This window comes from Streptopelia decaocto (assembly GCF_964273445.1).
Source record: "Streptopelia decaocto genome assembly, chromosome: 8".
Lineage (NCBI taxonomy): Eukaryota > Metazoa > Chordata > Aves > Columbiformes > Columbidae > Streptopelia > Streptopelia decaocto.
In genome coordinates, this window is record NC_138662.1 from 21,448,184 (window position 1) to 21,466,944 (window position 18,761).

Sequence of the window (18,761 nt, forward strand, 5' to 3'; positions counted from 1 at the left end):
GATGATTCATACCGTGTTGAGGCCCTGTACACCCCTCTTTCTCACAGCAGATTCTGTTCTCAGCTTCTCGAAGTGGCCTTGAGATTCCTTTGAGCCTGACTAATTCAGCAACAGATCTTTATCATCAAAACCCCTCCACACATCACGTCACGGTGACACAGCGAGGCAACAGCCCTGTCCACACCAGGGGAGACGGGAGGGCCTGAGGCCTTCCCAATGCCTGAAATTGGGAGAAATTACCCCAATTTCTGTCAAAGACCAAGGGGCAACATGGTACTGTACCGCTCTTTAAAAGTCCTCCAACAAACAATAACTATTTGAATGTCTATCAGAAGAAGAGGGAAGGGTGTGGTGGCCGCTTGCTCTCAGTGCCACCAGGAGAGGACAACGCAGCTTCGGTGGGTACGGACCAGATGTTTTGGAGACATGGACCCTTTGCAAGAGTTGGGTCAGGAGGTGGTGGAAGCTCCGTCAGAGGATGGATCTGGAACGTGGGCGCACGGGGAACTGGCAGGAGTCGCTCCGCTCTCAGGGGCTTTTTCTTGGGGTTTAGCTGAGGTGACGTCCTGAGCTCCGTCCCAGCCTCGAATGGTGGAACTTGGTCCAGGGTGGTTTTTCACAAGGTGGGATGGGTTATATCCTAACTGGGACACATCAGTGTTGTTTCCTTCTGATAACAGTAAACAGAAACTGAGGGAGCGCTGTAGTTTTTGCTCGTCTGCGTCTGTACGGACACCCAGCCGTGCACAGCGTGTCTTCTGTAAGTCACTTTATTGCTTCCGTTGGTGGTCTTAATCACGGTAATAGCAACTGTTACGTAGATCTAACTGGCAAGTCTGGGGACATTCATATTTTTCTAAATGGGGGAATTTGGAAATACCTGGGTAGAGTCAGCATTTTACTCTGCCATTATATTTATTCATGGAGGTTTTGCAGCAGAAACTCAGACTGATTAGCACTGAATAGGAAATAGTGTTCCAAAGAAATCGTCTTCAATCTGTAATGATCTTCCCATCCATATGGATTTACCGTATATTCCATTTTTGAAGTGGATCTGCAGAGACTCCGCTCCCCCTTCAGCTCCCTCACCTGCATTGTGCTTCCTCTCTGCTTTTTAACTGTGCCTGATCCTCTTAAGTTGCAATAATTGCTCTAGTTTATCTATTAAGTTGATCTTCTGAAATGGTCATTTTTTTTAAAAAAAAAAAAAAAACGAGAAGGAAAAAAAATGCTTTTTCACCCTCGTATGTTTTCCGATTATGTTTTTAAATCCTTATGGTTTCTTCGAATACCCATCTCGTGGCAGAACCTGCTCTCTGACTCACATATATGCTGTTTTTTCATAATAAGCACAGCTGTATGTCACAGGCATACAAATCATTGTGTATTCTTCGGAAAGTTATTTCAATGAATTGTAGAAAATTAAAGCCTAGCAAAACAAAACCAAAACAAACAAACCCACCAAAACAACAACAAAAGAACCCCCAACTTCCTCAAGTTTTTTTTTTCTGATCTGTATTATTATAGTTCCTCTTCTATAGCTTACAATAGACCTAAATTTACATTTATAGCCATGTTATTGAGGCCCAAATCTGATTTTCCCCCTGTGAAGCTGCACTGCAGGCATGCAGCAGCAATCGTGTTGCTGAGGACGCGGGAGGTTTCCAGCACGGAGCCCCCAAGAGGCTGTTGCTGGAGCGCGTGGGACCTCGGGCTGGTCCGCAGGGCTGAGCTCTGGGCTTGCGCATCTTTGGTTGCAAACCCATTGTAAAAACTGCTTTTAAATTGTTGCTTAATGTTTGAAATAGCGCAGCCTGCTTCCCAGGCATCTTATTTGTAATAGTGTCTCATGTGTTGTGTCTCCTAGCTCTACATACAAACTACCACACTTACAATATCCATGAACTTAAGTGCTTCGGTGGCGCTGGGGATGCTGTACATGCCGAAGGTGTACATCATCATCTTCCACCCCGAGCTCAACGTCCAGAAACGGAAACGCAGCTTCAAGGCCGTGGTGACGGCAGCGACCATGTCGTCACGGCTCTCGCACAAACCCAGCGACAGACCCAACGGCGAGGCCAAGACAGAGCTGTGCGAGAACGTGGACCCCAACAGTGAGTAACGCTCATCTCCTCTTGGCATTGGCCAATATTTGAATTTTAGGGTCTTCCTATTATTTGGTCTTCTCAGTTAAAGATTGTTGGTATCTACCATATGTTATTTTATGTGTTTCCTCCTTGCTTTTTTGAGTTGTTGACGAAACATTTGGTTGCCATAACTCCTCCTCCTTTCCCTCTGAGCGACCAGCAGCATCCTTGAGTACCAGCCCCTCCCCCTGGGTCAAACTCCACCCTCCCAGGTGCGGTTCCCCAGATGGACAGAGGGACAAGCACCAAACTCATGGATTGCTCTGCTAACCTGAGCTGTAATGGTGTTTCTTTGCAAAAGTCTCGCAGTCCTTGAAGATTCCCATTTAAGGATTTTATCCAGTCCTATAAAAGTGAATGCAAAACCTGCCACTGATTTAAAAGGAAAATAGATTGGATGGATGCTTCCAGTTTCCTTAGTGTGCATGGCATGGTATATTGTAGCTCAAAATTACATACTGAGGCCATCAAATGCGATTTGCATTTGAATCTGGAAGGAGTTGAGGAAGGAGACAGCTGCACAACTTTGTGGCATATTGGAAAGGTTTAGACATGTCTGCAGTTTTTATGAAAAACGGATCTGAATGTGGAGAAATGCCCTTTCCCTGCCCATGATCCGCTCATCCGTTTGCTGCTGAAATCTCTGCCACTTCTTGTCTATTAACCGCCGCCTGAATATCTGCCTCAAAGCAGAAACTCTGCTGTCAAAGCAAAGTGGAAACAGCCAGCAAATTATTGACACAGCACTTTTCCTCCCTTTATTCACCCCTTGAGTATTTTTCTCTGATGTGTTATCATGCAGGTATACAAAATGTATTCCAACCGGAAAAACAAAATCTGTCTTTGGAAGCTGCACTGGCAGAACTACGATTCCGACATGAGAGTAAGGAAGGGCTTCTCATAGATTAAGTACTATATTGTGCCTCCTCTGGCCATGCTGACCAGAGCCCCCATGGCAAGAGGAAATAAATATCCCCATTTCCTGCGTTGGGGTATCGCCCAGCGAGGGCGAGCGCTGCAGAATCCTCTGCCCAGACAGGTTTCTGGGCATGGCGAAGGAGCCCCCGCCGCTGGCTCTGCCCGTGGGATGCTGCTGGGGATGGGGGGAGAGAAAGGAGGAGGAGGAGGAGGGAGGTGGACAGAGCTGGGGCCGGGGGTGCCGGGTGCTGACCCGCGTTCCACTACTCGCTGCTCCCGTCAGACGGGTTGGAGAGAGTTTCTCCTCCAAAAAACCCCAAGTCTAAGGTTTTCCGCTCAAAAACTTGAACAAGCAAGATATAGAAGTTGTGCAGATGAACCGTTCGATGTGGTGAGCGGGGGAGCCCCGTGGAAATGCAGCCCGGGCTCCCCAGCTCTGCCTCCCCCTCCGCGCTCATCCTCCTGCGCTGCATCTCACGCCGTTTTCAGACTTCTGAGAATATTGCCCCCTGCCAGCCAGATTTTCCCCTGGGACGGAGATTTGTTTATTAAGATAAAATATTGCTCGCTTAACCAGCCACATTCCTGGTAAAATACAACATTTTTAACCAAGGACTGTATACCAGAATATGTATTTTAGAGGCAGGAGAAGGGACAGAATCCCCTGCTTGCCAAGATCGACCAGTTTCTTCCATAAGCACCCAATCTCCAGTCCCGGTTTAGTTAACACGGGTTTAAAGCTGGGGTAAAGTCCCCTGGGAGCAAAACCCTCCCAGCTTTGCCATTAGTGTGCGTGAAGGGAGAACGCTTTGTGTCACCTCATTTGCTTACATGTGGGGTTCGAAAGCACATAAATCTGTTTGTTCAGCCCAGCCAGTCAGGAAACGTGCAGGAGTATTAATTTCTATGGCTTTCTGCAAGTACTGGGCTTTTAAATGTTTTATGGTTTGGAAAATAAATCTTGTTTTGAATATTTTTATTATTTATATATATATATATAGTACCATCTGTTCATATTATCTGCTGCACCTACTGCTATTATTTAATTCCCTGGATATGTGTGTTAGTAAAAATTATTAGAAAATCAAATGAAATAAACTACTGCTGTACTTAAAGTATTTGGGCACATTTAGTCCCAGCGCAGGCTCCCGCTTTGCTATAGTGTTTGATAGGTTGTCAATCAGTCCCCTAATCAGGCGACATTTAACACGTGTGTCTATACGACTGATTCATTGAATACCTGAACTGAGTCTCATTTAAAAAAAAAAATCAAGTACTTTGTTTAGAAAAATATTTGCAGTTCCATTTTTAGGTGGAGAAATTGAAAACAACAGTAATGAGCTCAACAAAAGGCAGTGTCGTCCCAGCAAAGCTCTCGACGTTTTCAATGACGTTTTGAAAATGATCTTGATGAAGAACCAAGGTTTTGGTGTTTGTGCAGTGATTTAGCTGAGGAGCGCAGGGATGGGTCCGGGCTGCCCCAACGCTCACTGCGTCAGGCTGAGAGTCAGCTCATTGAAGGGGATTAAAGGATGAGCCTGAGGCTCATCAGTACAGTGCAAAGCCAGCCTAGATGTAGACCTGGCTTAGCTGCCACCTGTTTTCTCGCAAGAGCAAAAGTACAGTTGGGTTTTCCAGTTTGATTTTCTATTGTATTTCGTGGTGGAGCCACTGTTCATGGCTTGCTCAGGTACTGGAGACTGGAGCTGCCATTTCTATTGAAAACACACAAATATTTCATATCTCCTAAGAAATTATGAACGCCGAGCCACCAGCATGGGGTTCATGTACCTCCAAACACTGGGGAATTTGGCAACTGAGCCCAAATTTATGGCCTGTCCTGCTTATACGTCCCATGTCCAGGGTCAAAACTAAAAACACAGAGTGAATGGTTTTACAGAAAAAATAGCCTTGAACAAACCTCCACCTTTTAGCATCAACCTGAAAAGAATGTCTAAAGAACTGGAATGCGTGTGTCAAATGGGAACAGGGACTCGCTGTGTTGCAGTGTTTTGTTTAGGATACATGGGAAGCAAGAAATGCCGCAGGTTGAGCTCCCCAGCCGTGTCCTGGGAGGGTTCTTGTGCTGAATGGGATATATTAAGGCCACACTTTTCAATCTTGAACCTGTGTTACTTATGAAAGCTTTCTAAATGTTTCCGGTTTCCCATCTGGCATGTGCACACTTTCACTCATCCAACAGGCTTTCCTGCTAATATGCGTTTGCGTCTAAAATGTTCCACAGCAGCTTCCACCCGTGTTCGTTCTGTTCTCACGCGCCTGCTCCATCTCACGTTGTTTGAGAAGATGCTTCTCATCGAGTCTGGAGCTGAGCAGAGAGCGAGGGCTCCTGCCTGGCTCTGTGTCTCTGCTCCCCCAGCACAGCGTCAGGCTGCAAGAAAGATACTGAAACCTCCAACCCATACTTATATTGAGATTTACATGTAGTCGCTCCTTTTCCTTTGCAACTTGTTTGAATTCGTGGCTTTACCAAACACAATGACAGGGAAACGAGCGTCACAGTTGTTTGGTGATGAGTGTCCCCATTTCTGATCTCATGTCTATGAGAATGGCTGTGGCCAAGTTTACCCCCATTGTTTCTTCCTTTTGTTTTTTCTTTTGGCTTTTCTGTACTGACGAAGCCCAGAGCTGAAGATGGGTATTGCAGAGTAGCACAGTCATACACAGCGCCCAACAGGAGGCGTCCAGCATCTTGGTGGCAAAGACCGAGCGCGTCAAAGCACCAAACCACTGCTGGGAAGACGGAGCAGCTCCGGCCCAGGCGCCTTCCCCCAGGAGTTTAGTTGAGATGTGCTGAGCAGTGACAAAGGAAAGGCGCGTGGCCCCGGATTAGCCAGAAAACCTGAAGGTCTAAAAGCTGATAAGGGTCTAATTTTCAGCAGTTTGTTGAATTTTGAGCTAGCGGGTGCTTCGAGGGCTCAGTGCAGACATATCCAAGATGATGTTTTTCTCTCTGTCCAGTAAACTCCCTTGGCAGCCGGTCCAGTTCTCAGCAGTGCAGATCAGGCAGCACCTGCACGTTTCCATTTTAACCCAGCGCTTTTCTGGGCCCTGTCAGCTCGTCCCTGTCGCGGCGGCAGCGAGAGCCGCGTGTGTCCATCCTCACTTGTCCCCACGCGCTGAGAATGGCCGTTGCCTTCGGGGGTCCCACCAGTGAGCTGCGGTAGTGCATGTGGAACACAAGCGTCCCCATCTCGGGCAGACACTGTGTGCAAACGCTGCTGCGCTGTGTCCTGCTGTGCTGTGTGTTCACTTGTGTTCGTCTTTAACATCACCCACACAGCATCACCTGTTCCATCCTTCTGAGGAAAAAACCTAAAGGGAGTGCTTGTGATGCTGAGGAACCTGAGAGTGACTGCATGGGGGAAGAAGGGCTGGGGAGGCTTCAGTTGAGCCAAAATCTTCCAGAATTTGTTCGGGGGTGAGGGGGAAAAAACAAACCGATCCACCAGAGCCGCTGTTTGCTGAGCAGCTGCTCCCATGTTCAGAGGAACCTGAACCGCTGTGACCCGGGTCATTTATTTCTAGTCCAGAGTTAATTTCCTATGGTGGCGCCTCTCAGCTTTCCGCTATCGCAGCTCCAATCTGAGCTCCTCAGTTGGATTAATGTCGTGGCCCCCATGACAGGGCAAAATTTGAAGAGTTTATTGTGCACAGACGTATTGTACATACCAATGTATTTACTTTTCCTGTAGACTGCATACCACCAGTAAGAAAGAGTGTTCAAAAATCTGTTACTTGGTACACTCTTCCACCTACTGTATAGCTTTTGCCTGCTTTCCAAAAAGGTAAGGAAAAATCTAGCTTCTTATTACTTTATTCTCAAATGATTGTGATGATGATGATTATATACATGAACAAATGAGGAATGTGCCTTAGTGCAGCAATGCTAAAACAAGTATCGAACTTAAAAATTGTTCACGCATCCATTAGCAGGAGCTCCCATGGGAAGGGCTGGGTTTGCAAAGCAGAGACCCAGGATTTGGGTGATTTTAATCGTGTCCCAGCAAAACAAGAGCCACAGGGTGTCTTCTACTTCCCACCAGTGGAGGTGGAGCCCAGTAAAGCCTCTGAATATGTAGATATTTGACAACAATTTAAAAAAGGAACAAACAAATTATCAGAAGTTAATTATGACAATCAAATCTAACAACTAACAAAATGTTTTCTGAGTCATTTCTAGCAGCTTTACCAGCAGAGTTGCCTGGCAGCACAAAGATAAGCTTTGCGAACATGTGAGCGATCTTCTTTACTCTAAAAGTATCAATGGCTCAGAAAAGGCTTGCAAGGTTTTTGGGGGGTGGGTGATCCCAGTGGCCACTCCCAGGAACCCACACACGGACAGTTTTGGGGGGCTGGCTTTTCCTGGTGTCCCGAGAGCCCGCGCTGGGATCCGTGAGCTCTTCTCCCTGCTTTTCCAGGGAAATCAGGGCAAGAGAGAAGCCTTTGATCTCAGAGATAAATGACTATCGACCAGTGATAACTATTTCTCTTATCCACGATTCTGTGTGCGCTCAGACGGCTTTGCCCAGGTATGGGAGGTACGGGCCCGGTTACTGTGCTATGTGCAGAAGAAATGGTTTTAAAATGTTTAGCTGAGAATTAGTATCAGATGAGAACTAATATAGGTGAGAACTTGTATCAGCAAAGGTAGGAATGTTGCTTGAATTGAGTTTCTGAGTCAGAGGAAGCTGGTGTAAATTGCCACAGCTCCAGTTTCAATGCAGCTCCAGTTCTTGTGAAGTGTTCAGATTGCTTTTGATTGCATTGGAACGCTGGCCGTCATTCTGCACGGCTCAGGCCATGGTCCGGGTGCGAGGGTTGGGGCTCTGCTGGCGGTTGGGGCTCTGCTGGTGGTTGGGGCTCTGGTGGCGGTTGGGGCTCTGGTGGCGGTTCAGGCTCTGGTGGCGGTTGGGGCTGGGGTGGCGGTTGGGGCTCTGGTGGTGGTTCTGCCCGGCCAGGGCTGTTGTGCAGCCGGATTGTTTCCCGGATCTCTCTGGTTTCGGTCTCAGTTCCAGCCGGGCCGTTGCTGCAGCTCCGGTCGCCGTGTTTGGAGTCGTTCTGCTGGGAATACAAACCAGAAACCAACGAGAAACAACACACTATATTAAAAGCAAAACAATGGTATCAGGAAAACATCAACTTAGGAGTAAATTGACACTTGTTTTGCCAGTAACACATTTGTATGCAGGTACGAACACGGTGCTTCAGCCATTACTTGACTGTATCGGTTTCTGCTGCGCGATGCACAGGGAGATGCATTTATAATGCTTTGAAATTGTTTCCTGTGAGTGACAAATGTGACTTCTTTACTGTTGAGCCTGATGACAATACAAGGCTTGGCAAACTCTATGTGGTATCTGGGTCAGAGGAAAAGCCTGTCCACCCCCTGACCAAGGCGCAGGAACGCCGGCTGCCGTGGTACAGCTACGGAGTCACGGTTGGTGCTGCAGAAGTATCTGCAGCGCCTTCCTCCTGACCCATCACCAAGCACTATGCTCGCAGGTCAGGAAGAAAAGACAGACCAGCGGCCGAAGCGCTTGTGACGTCTGACAGAGCCGGGTCGGTCCCTTGGGCTTGCGGAGCTCCCGTGGTGCTGAGGTCCCTCACCCCGCGCTGCATCCCGCCGATGGTGCTCGTGAGATGCTCCTGCATTGCCCATGGGATCACATAAGCCCAGAAAGACAGCTCTGCTCTTCGGCTGCCGTCTGGACCTGGTGAGCAAGGACCACCGTGTTTTGAGGACGCCAATCTGATGCCTTGTGCCAAGGACAAAGATTGTGGCATAGGGTCCTTGCTTGCTCCAGTGGTGCCCAGGAGCCGCTGTGCTCTGAAGTCTGTCCTAACATTTCTAGCAGCACCAAAGGAGAGACTCAATGGAGAGCGCTGCCCTGCTTTTTTGGTTGGATTATTATTACTGGGTGTCGTTATTTCAGCTGCTTTTTGCACGAAGCTGGTACTGTTGGACCCTCAGCAGTTCAAGCTGCTTTAGCAGGGACGATGCTGAAACACGGCAGCTTCTCAGCAACCTGTTATACCGTTTGTCTGTCTTTTCTGCTGGCCTTCCACTCGACCTGGGCCAGATGCTGAGCAAGTCTAAACCACAGTGGTCCCATTGCTTTGAAGAACCATCGACTGATGTCAGCTGAGGCTCTTGCCTCCGATTTTCAGAGAGCAGCCGCCCTTTCCACCCTCGCAACGCGCCGCAGCGCAGGGGCGAGGACACGCGGAGCAGGTCCCTGCTCGGCAGAAATGTCTGAGCTTCGTCCTGGAGCCGCAGGTCCCTGAACTTCGCATTCCCCCCCGAATTCACCTGTGGCTTCCCCTGACCTGGTCCTGTGAGCTGCTTGGGGCCATGAGCAGCTCCCCAGAACTAACAGAACTCGTTTGAAAAGGCCAACCATCGCATCTCTCTGCAAGGGCAGGGCTGCATTTTATGCTGAGCAGGGCATCAACCCCATAGAGGCTGTTAAACCCCTCTGGTGGTGTTAGGAGCGAGGGTCTCTGGGTACAGCCCGAGGCAGGGGCTCGGGCACCGGCTGCTGCTTACTAAAGCTTTTCTGTTGCTTTAAAAGTCATTTTTTTGCTTGATCTGTATGCAGGGGGATTTCCATGGCGATGGCAAAGTGTTGAGATCATTTGTCAGGCATGTGTGGTGCCGCATTGTGTGAAGTCATGTTTCTTGGTCATATCTCTACCAGGATGTAAATCCATTGATGTGGATGATGCTGTAATGAAGGTGGTGTGATGTGAGTCATGACGGGGCTTCAAACTGATCTTGGGCTTGTGTTGGAAGGGGTCAAGAGCTGAGTCACTCTCTAGTGCCGGGATTTTGGGTGACCCTGGCACCACATCCACCATCCAGTAGCTTCTCTGGGACCGGGCAACACTCTGAATGCATTGGGAGCCAACTGGGGGATGTTCTGCAGCTCATCACACCTCTGCCCTTGTGGGCTAGAGTAACTGTTCTCTGCACTGAAGCATCATTTTCGTTTTAAATGTGGCTAGTTTCATCCTGAGAAAGTGCTCTGTGTTTAACCTCACTTGAAGGATTTTCTATTCAGTGGAGACCCCTAAGAAATGAGAATTTGCAGTTAAAATTGATAAGCAAAGACTTTGACGGGTCTCCACTGCATGCATTTTTATTCTAGAATGGCTTACTGAAAAACTAAACACTTATCATAAATTTATTCTAACGATGATATACTTAAAGTATCGCACAGGGATACATCCAGATTAGCTTGTACAACACCCCAAGTCAGTCCCTAATGCATATTTTCCTGTTTCCCAAGTTGTAAATGATTTCACTGACACAGCAGGTTCCAGATTTTCGGCTGCTCGTGGGCCGGTGGTGCTGGGGTGGCGATGGCCCCTGCACCGCGGCTCCTCCGTGCGCTGGTCAGTGCCGCGTCACCTGCACAACGAGTTTCCAGAGACAGTGGAGGCGCTCACGGATAAAATGTGCAAGCAAATTCCCTTCCTTTTTCAGCAAGTTTCTCAGTTAAAATTGGTTTTTCCTCCCCCTCCTGGAAGGCTCAGCTCCCGAAGAGCACAGCTTCCCCCCAGTATCCTCCACATTAGCAAAGTGAGTGCTCTGAAGTGCAGAAATGTGATTTCAGGGTCTCTGACGTGCATCCCGATGGGGATGCGCACAGGTCACCGATGGGGACACCACAGGTCACCCATGGAGACACACACAGGTCACCCATGGAGACACACACAGGTCACCGATGGGGATGCACACAGGTCACCGATGGAGATGTGCACAGGTCACCGATGGGGACACCACAGGTCACCCTTGGAGACACACACAGGCCACCGACGGGGACGCACACAGGTCACTGATGGGGACGCGCACAGGTGACCGATGGAGATGTGCACAGGTCACCGATGGGGACACCACAGGTCACCCTTGGAGACACACACAGGTCACCGATGGGGATGCACACAGGTCACCGATGGAGATGCGCACAGGTCACCGATGGAGATGCGCACAGGTGACCGATGGGGACGCGCACAGGTGACCGATGGGGACGCGCACAGGTCACTGTCAGGCTCCTGGCACCCCGGTCCTTCTGCGCGTTTAGCCCAGAACCTGGCACGTGAGTGTTTATTCCAGAAATGACTTATGCAGTAGCACATATTTTCCAAGCCATAGCCCGGCTCCATTTGATGAGGTTGAACAGCTGAACAACCTTTAATTTTGTGCACACCGAGGGGTATCTGTAACGAGGCCTGTTTTCCACGGGGACAATTTTGCTGGCTTGATATTGTCTTATTTACTTTTTAAATGAGGAGATTTACAGAGAAACAAGCTCTGAAGAGAGGAAGGCGTGTGGGACCAAAGTGCCTTCAGACCAATATGCTGGAACGCAGATGCAGTTTGGTGTGTTCTGCAGAGTGAGGAGTGACGCTTTTTGACAAAGGAAAATCAGAACTTTTGTTTTGAGGACGTAATTCCTCCTTCCCCTCCATTTGCATTGCACATTCCATTTGCATTTTAATTTTTCCCAGTGTCTTGAGGTCTCAATCCATTTGGATCTGTGTTCTCCTTCAGGTTCTACATGCCCATGGCAGCATCCTGTTGCCCAGGAGCCAAACTAGTGCCAGAAGTTATTCTCTTTCTAACCATCCTATGATTCTAACAATCGTGATTTTGTCTGGGTTGCGAGGATCCTCCTTTGCAGTGCAAGGTTAGATCCTCTCGTGACTTTTCAGCATGTGAAGGGCATCCCTCACCCTGTATATATGTTATTTTTAAACCGTGGTTTGTATGGCTGGGAGCAGTATAGCTTGTTTAAATGCTTCATTTGTTTTAAATGAAATAAGTTTTTGGCAACTGCTGCTTGAGTGAGACCTAAAGTTGGTCAGGAGAAGCCAAGCCTTTGTCCTTTTACCTTGATTAAGCGTAGCCGGACTCCAGCTACTGATGAGATTGGTTTTTCAGTTAGTATTATTCCACGGCCAGACCATTTTGCCGGCGGAGCTGTGAGCGTGGTGGTGCCAGGGCCGCGGTGCCAGCGCTGCAGTGACAGGGCCGCGGTGCCAGCGCCGCGGTGCCAGCGCACCCTGGGGACTCGGCGGCCTCCAGGTGCAGCAGGTTCTGCGCCAGGTCCCTCCTCCGGCAGCGCCCGGGGACCGGCTTGTTTGCCTTGTACCGCTCAAAATAACCAGATCGAATGATGCACTTAAATGCATTCACATAATTGCACGCTCCTGTATTAATTATTTTGCAGACTGTCTCGCACCTTTCATGACTTACATGCTACCAGACTTGTAAATATGCAGGAAAGTGTCAGACTGTTTCCTCCTTTTAAAAACTGAAATTCTTTGTGCGCTTAAGCGATCACGTTCTAGTCTGATGTTTGAACAGCGTTAGTTAAAACACACAACCGAGACTGTAAGTGCTTTGGATGTTAAAAGCTGGGTAGGTAGATCTATGTCTTTGAGACACAAATGAGTGTTAATTAGGATGTTAGTATTCCTCTTTCTTTCCGTTGTTTCTCTTTTTACGTGATCTTTTTTCCTAGGAAATCTGGAAGAGGAGTGAGCTGTAAATTTTGCATATACTGTTATACCTCACGGACCGGTCCCTCTCTCTCTTTTTTCCCTAATAAACCCGTAGTAGCTCCGAGCTCTCCCTTCGACTAATTTCTCAGTCCTTACATCCTCTCAGGGAGAATCTGTCAAAATCAGAAATTGCAGTAGCAGGGAAAAGACACAGACGTTGGGCTCTCTTGTCCCTCCGTGGGTAAGGACTCTTCCCTCAGCCTCCCCTCAGCCCGCCCGCTCTGCGGTAACGAGGCGACTCACATGAACACTTGTAGGATTCTGAAATCAGACTTGACGTTCCCAGCTGAATTCCTGAACTCCCTGCAGTCGCCCAGGCTGGGACGTGGCAATATTGGCAGTCAGGTTTCTTTCTGCCCTCCCCAGGCAATAGGAAGCGTTATGATTGCATCTTGCAGCTTTTGGGATGTGTCCTCTTTTTAATCGCTATTGCTACTATAATTTCAGCTCTGCGTTAGGCCTGCTGACCTTGCTGCTGAGTCTTTACTCAGGACAAAAGACCTTTTTCTCCTCTTTTTTTTCCATTGTGTATTTTTCTGGGCTGATCTTTGGGATCACGGGATCCAGTCCGCAGGAGTAGGTCCCGTCCACAACCAGTGCCAACGGCTCCGCTGGGAGCGTGTTTGTTCACTAACCTGTTGGAAATTGGGTAAGCCAGTTCAGAAAGCTAATCATAGTAATAACGGAGTAAAAAAGGCCAGGAAAACTGAAAATAAGCAATATTACAGGTAAATGAAGTTCTCAAAATGCGTGATCCATGCAGTTTTCTGTGTGTGTGTGACTACAGGCGTGAAGAAAACTGCTCAAAGGTCGTATAGGTAAGAACAGAAACCAGCCTCGGTGGTACAGAGTCGCGGTGTGCGAGGTGTGCTACGGGACCAGAAATAAACGGTGGTTGGGACAACCATCGTTGTCGTCACAGCCGCGTTTACCCAGGACCCGTCCCTGGGTTTGCGTCGGCCCCACACAGACACGTGTCACAGCGCCACACGCCGGTCCCTGCGCGTCCCGCTGATTCCACCCCCGCCTTATGTCATTTGTCACCTGGTGGCAAACGAACCAGCCCCTGGAGGACGTGAGCGCTCGGCAGCGACAGCACAGCGAGCCCAAGGAGCACGTGGGTAAAGCGAGCGCGAGCCGCCGCCCCGCGTTCATTTGTCACTGACATCAAATAACGCTGTACAATGAGATCGGTGTTATTTATGTTGACACAGACAGCACACAGAATGTATTTGTGCAGCGGGGACCTGGGCTTGTTTGTTTTTTTTGAGCCAGTAAGCAGCAGCAAATCAAAAAAATGGCACATAAGGAATTAGCCTTTCTCAGTGTTTGTCTCTTATTGCAAACAGGCACCGTGCGCACACTCAGCATGTGCAGAACATCATGGGTTTGGGTTTTCTGCTTTCTTTGCCTTCAGGAAAGGAAATGTGTGCATCCCGTTCAGTGACGTGCGGTGACACGTTGAAGAAGAAAGCGTGGAAATAGGTACTTTGACTTCGGGGAGAGGCTGTTGGTTTTGAACAGTGACTGACAGAAAGGACCAAAGGCAGGTTTTTATTTTCTAGCCATAGTGAAGAAAAAAAGGGCATTAGATTAATGGCTAAATACTTGTAAATGCCCATGAAACACAATGGCCACATTCCGGTCCTGGGCTGGGGTGTTGGGCTGAGTTGCTCCTCTCTAAGTCAGAGCACTGAGTGTCACCTGGGGAAGAGGCTGGAACTGCATCTACTGAGATACTGTGGAAAAAGAAAGCAGGAAAGTATAGTTGCCATAGCTACACCACTTGTCATGGTGCTTATTATGTCCGTGGAATGAAGAGCCTCGTATTAAATCTGTACTCTTATTAATATCATCTGTTAAACATTTCCAGGATATTTGAAATCAAGACTTTCTGCAAAAAAATTAAATGTTGATTGCAGCAAAATGGCACCGTTTCACCATGCAGCTCAGAGTGTCGTTTTGTTAGACGCTGTGTTACAGAATTACAGACCATGAGTACATTTTCCAGCAAATTTAGCCTCTTTGCACTTCATGAACGTTCTTGATTGCTCTGTTGAGGTATCTGTTACCTGCAAGTCTTTGCCAGCGAGCGCAGGGAGGCCAACTTGATGGAAGGAGGGGAGCCCTTCCAGGTCAGGGACCGCGGAATGTCCCTGGTGTGACATCCCTGTACCGCACCAATTCCCCTTTCTACAGCATTGATCTTGCCAGGAGCGTCACCGGGCTGGAGCTCTACAGGTGCCGGCTCTGGAGGTGACAGAGCCCAGGTCTTGCAGGCACAGCCACCCCAGGCTGAGCCGGGTCCGTGCAGCCAACGGGGCGTCCCTGGGGACACCTGAGGAGCCCATCGACGTCCCCACCGAGCTCCGCGTGTGTCACAGCAGGACAAGATGTCACTTCCTGAGGAAATGACCTGAGCAAAGGTTTGGCAGCAGTTTCTTGTGGGATTGCACTGACTCCGAGCCACGGAGCCAGCCTGGGCGGGAGGTTTTGGTGCATCCTCCGTCCTACCGTGGTTTGGGCCCCAGTGCACAACGTGCTTCACAGAGGACATGGTCACTGCCCCGAGCAATCGGGATGTGAAAAGCGTTCATAAAACACTATACAAGATACAGCTTTGTATCCAGCATTTATCAAGGGAAATTCCTCTCTTCAGAGGAGACAATGTGCCGAGTAAGAACCAGTTACTTGCAGGATGTCAAAATGTTCAGTCTTCTCTGTCATTGTGTTTTTCTGGAAAGTACAAATGCAGCGATAAATATGACACTTATTGTTATTTAAAATACAGCTCTGACCTGTTTCTCTAGCACAGGGAGGTTGGATTCGGTGTACCCTTGTCACTCCATCCAACGACAGCTCCAGACGAACAGACCTTGGTGAGATGTTGTTCTCCTCCGCGTTGCCTGTTCCCTGGTGGGAGCAGAGCTGAGGTTGCTTTGATATGTGACTGGTGTGAACGGGCAGTTCAGAGACTGGAGACTTAGCCAAAATCCAACAGGCTGCAAAAGTTTTCTCTCCAGGTGTTATCTGGCTTTCAGTCCTCTATTGAAAAATAGCTTGTGTTTCCAAATTGTGGGTGATACGGATGTGGCTGTGTCGGTGTTTACTTGGTGTGCTTGACCAGGTCCTGCCGAGGCGTTTGGTTTGGTTTGGTGTGGTTTGGTTTGGTGTGGTTTGGTTTGGTTTGGTGTGGTTTGGTTTGGTGTGGTTTGGTTTGGTTTGGTGTGGTGTGGTTTGGTTTGGTGTGGTTTGGTTTGGTGTGGTGTGGTTTGGTTTGGTGTGGTTTGGTTTGGTGTGGTTTGGTTTGGTTTGGTTTGGTGTGGTTTGGTGTGGTTTGGTTTGGTTTGGTGTGGTGTGGTCTGGTTTGGTTTGGTGTGGTTTGGTTTGGTTTGGTGTGGTCTGGTTTGGTGTGGTGTGGTTTGGTTTGGTTTGGTTTGGTTTGGTGCTGCACAGACGCGGCCCCTGCGGCCAGGGGCTGTTTGCAGGGTGACGCGCTAGTGGGGAGGAGAACACCTGGAAATGAACACATTAAATAGCAGAATCGCTTGTCGTTCCTTAAAGGAGTGAACAGAAAACACCTTTGTGCTCTCAGTATGACACCTGTAACTGGCTACAGCTGGCGGGGGAAAGGAAAAAAAATGTTGCTCAATCCCTTGTTCCTGTTGTTCGGCAACTGCACAGAATTTTAGTATTCTTGATTTCTTTATCAGGTATGATGCTTAATTAGAAAAAGATTTTCAATTATCTGATCACAGAACGGATAAACAAGCGAGACACGAGAGCTGTGTTTAGGGAATGTGGGTGTAAGTAAGAAAACGGCAGTTTGCCCGATGCCTGTATGACCGTGTGCTCACCTGTCCCTGCGCGGGGGACGGGGGAAGCGCTGGGGCTGCTCGAGGGCAGCGAGGGGTGAGGGGGGGACGTTCCGGAACCGGTTCAGGAACAAAGCCAAGAGGTAGAGAGGAATCGTTTTCCTACAGCTCTGCCTTCAGGACCCCTTTGGGATGTTTTAGAAGATCACTCAGGTCATCATTTTAATTACGTTTCATGCAAACTGTTTTCACACTTGGCTTTAACAGCTCTCAACAGAGCCTGGCTTTCCAGGTGAGATAACCAACGCGCTATTAATTGCTTTGTTTTAAGCAGGTGAAAATAATTTGCTGCTATTTGTTATCTTTCCAGTGCACAGCACTCAAACAGAAACATTTTAAATGTAGTTTAAATTAGTATGTTTTCTGTACCGTCGGCTCCAATTAAGGAGTAATACGACTTGGTTTTGTTTCTTCCCTGTGCTGGGGCTGTTGGAGGCTCCTGCAGCAAAGCGTCGGAGTTTAGTTGATGCGAAGGTTCATACAGAGACTCTGCATCCTCCCCATTGACCCCCTGCACCCACCTGGGGCTTCTGCTCCCCGGCCTCATCTCCCAGCTCCATCGCTAGAGTCTCTCTTGTGGGCAGGAACAACCCCAGGTTCCAGTACAGGTTGGGGAATGACCTATTAGAGAGCAGCGTAGGGGAAAGGGACCTGCGGGTCCTGGGGACAGCAGGGTGACCATGAGCCAGCACTGGGCCCTTGTGGCCAGGAAGCCAATGGTACCTGGGGTGGGTTAGAAGGGGGTGGTCAGTAGGTCAGAGAGGTTCTCCTGCCCCTCTGCTCTGCCCTGGGGAGACCACACCTGGAATATTGTGTCCAGCTGTGGCCCCTCAGTTCCAGCAGGACAGGGAACTGCTGGAGAGAGTCCAGTGCAGCCACCAAGATGCTGCAGGGAGTGGAGCATCTCCCGTGTGAGGAAAGGCTGAGGGAGCTGGGGCTCTGGAGCTGGACAAGAGGACACTGAGGGGGGACTCATTCCTGGGGATCAAGATGGAAAGGGGCAGTGTCAGGAGGATGGAGCCAGGCTCTTCTGGTGACAACCAGTGACAGGACAAGGGGCAATGGGTGCAAACTGGAACACAGGAGGTTCTGCTTAAATAGAAGAAGAAACTTGTTGGGGGTGAGGGTGGCAGAGCCTGGCCCAGGCTGCCCAGGGGGTTGTGGAGTCTCCTTCTGTGCAGACATTCCAACCCGCCTGGACACCTTCCTGTGTAACCTCAGCTGGGTGTTCCTGCTCCATGGGGGGGTTGCACTGGATGAGCTTTCCAGGTCCCTTCCAGCCCCTGTCATGCTGGGATTCTGTGATCTCAGCACAGTGCTCGAAGGCTCCGGCCGCTCTGAGCCTCTGGATCTGCCATTTGCTGGAACATTGATAAGACTTTCTGCTGTTTATTCTTTGATCTCAGTGTTGCAGATACTTTCAAACTTCACCTGACCCAAAAGTTTTTATCTGCAAAGCAGACGAGTAGGCAACAGGTGAACAACACAGCCAAACAGGCTCAAGAATGATGTTCTTCAGCAGTACAATACTTTGTTGATTTTAGCTTTTTTCAGGAGGGTAAAACTAATCCTTTTCTATTGCAATGTTATTGCCTGACTCGATATCTCAACCTTACAGTTATCTTTTAGGCAAAAACGTGATGATTTTTCAAGCCCTAAACAGTAAGTGTCTGGCTCCATTCTTTGATTTAACATCACATTTTCTTTTACTGCCTCAGATGGAAAAATTAATATTGACAACAACCTTTGAATCTGTTTCTGAAGGCACCTACCCTAATAATACCTTGCAAAGTGTAATAATACCTTGCAAGGTGTGGCTGATAACAATTATCTCGTAGCCCAGTCCTGAGGAGGCTGCAAGCAGAGTGTGTCACCGCGGGTAGTTCAGATCATCCTTCCAGCTTAACAAAAGGAGTTTATTGATGCTGACAGAGTTATCAGCATAAGCAGCTGAGAGGCAGGAAAACAGATGACAGGCTTTTTGTTTGTTTATAGACAACTATCACTTCCGTTGGTAAATATTCGTACAAGACAAACGCGGTATCTCACCATTGCAAAGGGGGAACATGGATCACACGGCCCATCTGTGGCTGGTTTTAGAGCTTGTAAGAATTGTCAGGGCATGGAGTGACAGGACAAGGGGTGACGGCTTTACACTGAAAAAGGGGAGATTTAGATGAGATAAAGGAAGAAATTATTCGCCATGAGGGTGGTGAGAGCCTGGCCCAGG

The 18,761-nt window shown here is 48.7% G+C and overlaps 1 protein-coding gene across 2 annotated transcripts in view; it reads left to right on the top strand.

Moving 5' to 3' along the window:
• The window catches only part of GRM7 (glutamate metabotropic receptor 7), a gene marked incomplete at its 3' end in the record, with an annotated part of 243,052 nt that overhangs the window by 213,986 nt on the left and 10,305 nt on the right, over nt 1–18,761 (top strand). Inside the window, exons 9-10 of one of the 2 annotated variants that reach the window (XM_082060404.1) lie at nt 1,868–2,114; nt 6,782–6,852. In XM_082060404.1, coding sequence (XP_081916530.1) covers nt 1,868–2,114; nt 6,782–6,852 — 318 coding nt within the window. Of the gene's footprint in view, nt 1–1,867; nt 2,115–6,781; nt 6,853–18,761 lie in introns of those variants that run through there. The other variant, XM_082060405.1, reaches the window with a different exon arrangement.